Genomic DNA, 6416 nt, shown 5'->3' on the forward strand with positions numbered 1-6416 from the left:
CCGTTAATAGATGCAGTGTCTACTTTACAGACCGGCGTTCAAGATGACCTTAGAACAAAGTAACTTGTCCGGAAGTACCGGAAATTTTTCAACGTTCGGGGAAAAGAACGCGGAGGTATCGGACCAAAAAGGTAGTTGTTTTCTACGGAGGATGCGTGCGAGAGAATCGTCGGGGAGGTCTTCCATGGCTGGCCGGCTACGGGCTTATCAGCCGCGTCCCTTGGGGTTAGGGTTTGGATGTTGCCTGCCTGACCGGCAGTTGCGTCATATAGTCAGGGACGAACGATTTGCTCGGACGAACAGGCCAAGGTTCACACACAAAGCAACTTGGGCATGAAGGTGTACATCAGCATCACATTTTTATTGTTCAAATATAAAATTACAATGGAACTGGCACACACCTATAGATCTCGCACCAGGGTGTCAGGAAAATCAAAAGACATGCTCTACCTAGCAAGATACTAGCAGGATACAGTGATGACGTGAAAGAAAGAAGATGAAGAAACCTAGGCAAGAAAACAATGAACCGATGCCAAGTGGGCACTGAGCTACTTACTAAACAGACGCCGCCGTGCGCTGCACAGAGATAGATGTACACTGATTCCGTCAAGGGTCAGAACTAAGTTAGCTGGTATGCTTGGCCGTGTCACCACGGAGTTTTGTCCCCTGGACCGGCGAGGATAATCTGCGTTCAGCAAGGAAGAAGATCAAGGCATGAGCGATGATGATACCCATGACACGGTCCAACAATACGAATGGTCTGAGCTTACGTTGCAATCGATGGCGAATCTCCGGGCGAGCATGATCGCCGAGTTGCGCTCCCTTGGCGTCTCGAAGCCCAGGACCAAGCTGAGGCCTTCCCTCGGCTGCCAGAACATTGCCTGTGGCGCAGCGTCTCCGCCGCCTCTAACGCCGCATAGCTGAAATTCTCGGATGGAGGATGGACACGGGTTAGGCACATGCCATAGCCAGTAACATAAAACACAGCCAGTGTCTTGTGATGCTGGAAGTGTTGCTAGAGGGTACCTGCATCGACGACGAGTAGAATTCCCTGGCTACTACCGTCGTTCCTTTGGCAAGTCGCATCCGCAGTTTCCCGACGCATAGGACATGGATGGAATCTGTAGGTTGGTAGATTCCGTTCACTTGAAGGACAACAACCTGCCATGAGGGGTAGAATCATGGCACGTTCAAAAACATGACTTGAAGGAAGTAATTCAGTGGATAAGCCTTGTCAAGATAGGATAAATAACTTGCATTATTATGTTCTCCTAGTGCTACAGAAATACGATTCGTCGACATAAGATCAGCAGATGACATGGCAACAGGTAGATTGTGATGGGCACTAAAACAGTTCGGTATAAAATAAGCAAAGAAAAAACTCTGTACAGACTACAGAAATATTAATGGCTAAGGAAGGGGTGATCATACATTGTAGTCGTTTTCAGGATTCCTTACAAGGGTCTCTACATAATCGACCAAACCTGGTGCTGTTCCATGACCAAAGTAATGTTAGCCATGTCATAACCATGAAAGCAGCTTAACTTTGTCAGATAACCATATGCAAACAAACTAACCAGGGTCTAGTGGGCCAGCAGTCTTTGCGACAGAGGTTTGACCACCAAGGTTAACCTCAGCTTGCAGGTACCGCCCTACGTCATGAGGTTCTGGAGCATATGCTAGCTTTGTGGCACCTAAAAATTTCCAGTGGTAACAAATATTTTAAAAAGAATGTTACCTGTAGAAACCAGAGTTTTTGTAGGATGAAGATGGTCCTACCGGAAATGATTTCCTTCTTGTGTCCCTCAGGCTGTATGCGAAACCATTGTACTGAACTATTCAATAAAGCCACATCATTCTTGACAACTACGCACAGCATTGAGCCTAAGCTTTCGAGACCCTCCAACTCACATGAGGGCACGCCATTTTCCTTAAAACTTTGGTGCAACTCCAACTAAAGATAACAGATCAAGATAATTCTATATAAGTGTAATGAGAGAGACACAAACTGAAGTCACCAAATGCAGAACATGTAAGCCATACCTCTTTTAAAAGATGAGCAGAAATGGAAGATATCTCAGCATATTGATCACGTAGAACATGGATCTCGCTTTTTATGTCCATTGCCTACAAAGGTATTAAAAGGCCCTAAATATATTTGACATTGTATAAAATCCATATAATCACATAAGTATATGCCATATATACACAAAACTACGCGATAAGCCTATGAAGTCTACCTTGCTGGGGCAATGCAGCATCTTCACTCTCCGTGCTTCTTGAACTTTTTCCCTAAGTTCATCCACATCCTTACACATTTCAAACAGAAATAAAATTTAAATGTGCACAGTTCAGCTGGAAATTGAAGGAACTTTACATAAGAAAACGCATCAATCTCTTAACATGCATGGAAGGTATGACAGACAGGAAACTGGGAGCAGTTCAAGGCCAAAAGCACCAACTAATAGAATGAAAAACACGGCAACAAAAATAGAACAGAGAAGTAATGCCCCAAGATAAATGAGTTAGGTTCAGACAAGATTCATTGAATTAAGTGATCGACATTGCATGTTAGAAACATCATGCTGCTGAACCGCAGCAGTTCTGTCTGTGTATAGAGAATGCTTATATCTGTACAAACAGTTGGGCAGGAAGATCATAAAAATTGAAGAAAGTGTCAAAGTACAGCATCTGGACAAGCAAGCAATAAAAGCAAAGTTGGGCAGGAAGATCTGTTGCTGTATGATGCAGTATGTAGAAGGATGCACAGTCAAATTAAAAAAAAATACTACCACTGGTTTTGAACAGAAAAACTGTACAGAAGTCACGGGGAGGAATTGTATATGACATAAATAAAAGAATATATAAGGAATACAGATTCAGGCATAAGTTCCAGGTAAGCATGGTACTAAAGTAGAGAAAACAAGATAATATGGTGCTCATATAATTATATATAATTTACCTGCTTCCCAATTCTTTGTGAACTGTTCTCTTTCTCTTTAAGTACTTTTTGAACTCTTTGTACAGCAGCTCTAGCATTTTCAATCTCCGTGCGGGCATTAGTCCGTTCTTCGTCAACAATTCTCCTAGCATCTTCAGAAGCCTACAAACGATACAGAAAGAGTGATGTGTGAAAATGAAGAAATGGGAATATACCAAGATTAAGCATACTTGATATGGATAAATGATGTTTATAAAAAATACTAAAACGACGCGCCAATCGAAGAGGAATTGGAACATGCTTTACACACAAATCATTGCCAGCATGTTATTTTCTGAACCATGGTAAGAAAATCAGGCAGAACTCCTAAAAATTTGCTGCTCAACAAACCATCAGCAGGCCCCTGAAATTTTGCTGTGCATTTGGAAGAGAAGAGCACCATCTCAAATCTGTAGTACTGTGTGATAGTCTGTTTCTGAAGCCCCAACAAAGGTAAAACTTCAGCTTGGCTTGCTTAATCATGGCAGCTAATTTGCATCTAAAAGAAGGAACTAAGTTTTCCTCCAAAACCAGTAGCAAGCAGGGAAAATACACATGTCATTTGATAGTACATTGTAAACAGAGAACACAGAATGGCTCATGGTACTAAAATGTGCTGACAAAGGTTCATAGAATAAAGATACTTCCAAAGTACAAGGATCAACTCACCAGTTTCAGTGAAGTCGCTATTCTCGTGACCTCGGTTTTCTGCTGAAGCAACTCATTTTCTCTTTTGGACAGCTGAACTGCTAAAATATCCACCTATAGAAAGTATCAAACTATTGAAGTGCTCACAAACAAAGGGACCATTTAGGCATATATATTTAGCTGGAGACTTCTTTTAAGAAACCATAATGGTAAGTTTAGAACACTTGCAGCGTCATTAAAGATACTCTAAAAACACACCAAGGAACAATAATCCTTCACGAGGCTGTAAATATGGTTCAAAAGAAGAAAAACCAACCATAGATACTGATTCCTCGATTTCATCCTTATATTTGCCAGCTACTTGACCTCTCAGTGACTCCAATACACTCTTTAGATTCTTCAGAAGGATGTCTCGCTCCAATAAAGCCACTTGTTTACATTTAACCTGAGAGTTAAAGGCAATGCAATAACTTAAGGTCTGAACTAACTGAACCAATTGCTAAATGAGTGTTCAGGAATCAGGAAGACCCATACCTCGTTAGACAATAATGTGGCAGTACTGAGGCCCTTCTCAAATTTCATTGCGAGCTCGCGGACTGAAAGACGCTGACGCCGATCAAGCAGATCTGCTGTCTCTTTAGCAACAGACTCCTTAAGAGATGGCATTTCTGGCTCATCTGCAAATTTGATGACTATCCCATTCAAACCATTCTTGTAGGTAGGGAATTTATTTCTGATGACGTTTACTGGGCGCAACGGCCCAGACCAGTTGTTCTGACCCTGCGTCTTCCGCCGAAAATCAAGAGTTGATGCCCGAGTCATCGATAAGTAATTCTCACCCCTAATTCCAAAAAGAAAAAGCAAGCGTCAGTATCTCAAAAGATCACTGCTGGACACAATGAATACATCATTGGTGAAAATGGTTCATACATCACCGTTTTCTGTTTTAATGACCCGTCGACAAACATAAAAGATGGAAAAAGGGAACACAAAAAATAACACCAAAATAAAAATTGTCAAACTGCAGCATGGAAGCTAATGAAAAGGCAGAAGCAAGTGGAAGAGTTCTCCCCTCCAAAAGAAAGAGAACAAAAGCCATACAAGTTCATCAAGCCTTGTGCATGTGCTACTACCAACCCTCAAGTGTTGCAGTTATAATCATCGCAAGATCGTACAGAATCACCCACTAAACTCAGGACTACAGACCTGCATTAGAAGCAACTGGAACCAGGAGAACCAACTAACTTTTGCATGAATGTCTTAAATTGCACTAGACAGGACAGCGAGATGAAAGATAGTACAACTCCCCTGTACACTTGCAATGGTCAACGGGAATCATAAGGTTAGTTAACCAAAAAGGACAGCTAAGATGCCTGGAGTGGAGGCTAATGTTGTTAATACGCAGGAGCATAAGGCTGATTCTCGTTACAATCTGTTGAAACAGCCAAATCAAGGAAAAATTCTTCGGTGTCAGTTTAATTGTGTCATCGTGTACATGAACAATTTAACAAAAGCTGCTAATAAATAAAAATACTGACCTTCGAACAGCAATAACAGAAGAAACTGAGTGTGGATTTAGCATCCAGTATTATTAGTTGTTAAAAAATACATGGTGCGTCAAATTTTTGCAATAGCTAGTCCAATTAGTTTCTCGTGGATATAAAATCCACACTCAGTTTCTCGAACTAAAATACATTCTCGGCTTTATAGGACACCTGTAGACTGTCGTGTAAGAGAATTGAAATCTAAGCGCGCCTTGGCTCTTAATTTGCGCCTCTTTTTTGTGCTACTAGTACTAGGTTGTATTGCTAACCACCCACCCACCCACTCCATGGAAAAGCGAGACTGTAATTTGCTACTGCTTCAAGACCCAATGAACAACATTTGCTTAAAGATTTCGGCAGCTACGCCTCCAACGGAGCACGGACAAAATTATACCGACTTTTGTTGAAAAGAAAACAAAAAGAGGAAAAGGCATCACAACGAGAGAGAGAAAAAACACAGAGCAAAAAGAAAAGGCTCTTTCAACCTCCCGTCCCAAGCAGGCGGCGGCTCAAAAACGCCACGAACAACGCTCGAGACAGAGAAAGGGGAGCTGCTTACCGGAGCGCCAACCCTCGCCGAATGCGGCAGCGCCCGGAGTCGGAGCCGGAGCCGTCTGCCCTGCCCAGGTCAAACGGCGCCCCCGGATCTCGCACTCGCCCGCGCTGCTGGCGCGCACATTGGGGGCTCGATTCGGCGAGCGGGGAGCGTTGCGAGGAACGTGGAGCGAATCTGGAGAGACCTTCGCGGTGGGTTTTTGGTGTAATAAAAATGGAGGGAGGTTTATCCCTCTCTGGTCTCTCTGCTCTGCGCGGTCTTCGCTCTCCTCGTGCTCCCTGTCTCCTCGGCTGGCAAGGGAGGAGAGCGGGTGCGAGCTTTGAATTGAATGCCCTCTTTCGAGGGGGGCGGGGATCCTTTCTGCTTCTGTGCACGTTGCCCCCTATGCACATGGACGAAAACTATGCGGGATTGACACGTACCAGGTGCTATGGTACTCCTGTATGGAGCTAATTTGCTGCTGCCACCATTCCAGTTTCAGATAAAAAAATCCTGCTTCGAGCAACTCTAACAGACCCCGCAAAAGTGATAAACTCGTAAAATTTCAGCGAGTATACGGGCTCGATTTAATATTCTGACCAAAACAAAGGCCGTATGCTCGTCCGACCCGTAAAAAGTTTTACCACGGCCCGCAAACCCCCCACCCCCACCCCCCTGACCAGTATATCTACGGGGTGCATTTGCGGGT

The 6416-nt window shown here is 43.5% G+C and overlaps 1 protein-coding gene across 3 annotated transcripts; it reads right to left on the reverse strand.

Moving 5' to 3' along the window:
- Nucleotides 1–334: 334 nt before the first annotated feature.
- Nucleotides 335–6054, reverse strand: LOC119362761 (stomatal closure-related actin-binding protein 1-like). 3 transcript variants are annotated; one of them, XM_037628019.1, is made up of 13 exons: nucleotides 5732–6054; nucleotides 4163–4469; nucleotides 3945–4073; nucleotides 3650–3742; nucleotides 2963–3103; nucleotides 2241–2309; nucleotides 2044–2127; nucleotides 1780–1954; nucleotides 1578–1694; nucleotides 1432–1490; nucleotides 1027–1161; nucleotides 771–920; nucleotides 335–685 (listed from the first exon to the last, which is right to left on the reverse strand). In XM_037628019.1, exons 2-13 carry the CDS (start codon nucleotides 4448–4450, stop codon nucleotides 647–649), a joined length of 1479 nt encoding a protein of 492 aa, XP_037483916.1. In that variant the 5' UTR covers nucleotides 4451–4469; nucleotides 5732–6054; the 3' UTR covers nucleotides 335–646. The 3 variants fall into 3 exon arrangements, with proteins under 3 accessions (XP_037483916.1, XP_037483915.1, XP_037483914.1); XM_037628018.1 differs by lacking the exon at nucleotides 5732–6054 and adding an exon at nucleotides 4730–4810; XM_037628017.1 differs by lacking the exon at nucleotides 5732–6054 and adding an exon at nucleotides 4559–4611.
- Between the last annotated feature and the right edge of the window lie 362 nt (nucleotides 6055–6416).

The sequence above is a fragment of the Triticum dicoccoides genome, chromosome 2B (genome assembly GCF_002162155.2).
Source record: "Triticum dicoccoides isolate Atlit2015 ecotype Zavitan chromosome 2B, WEW_v2.0, whole genome shotgun sequence".
NCBI classification, from domain to species: Eukaryota; Viridiplantae; Streptophyta; class Magnoliopsida; order Poales; family Poaceae; genus Triticum; species Triticum dicoccoides.

What these genes read in the sequence shown, in the direction of transcription:
- LOC119362761 (XM_037628017.1), bottom strand. Translation starts at nt 4,596, where the DNA reads ATGTTTGTCGACGGGTCATTAAAACAGAAAACGGTGAT. An exon ending in TTAAAACAGAAAACGGTGAT is followed by an intron (nt 4,470 to 4,558) that starts GTATGAACCATT and finishes TTTTGGAATTAG; the next exon opens with GGGTGAGAATTACTTATCGA. An exon ending in TGCTGGCCCACTAGACCCTG is followed by an intron (nt 1,491 to 1,577) that starts GTTAGTTTGTTT and finishes GTCATGGAACAG; the next exon opens with CACCAGGTTTGGTCGATTAT.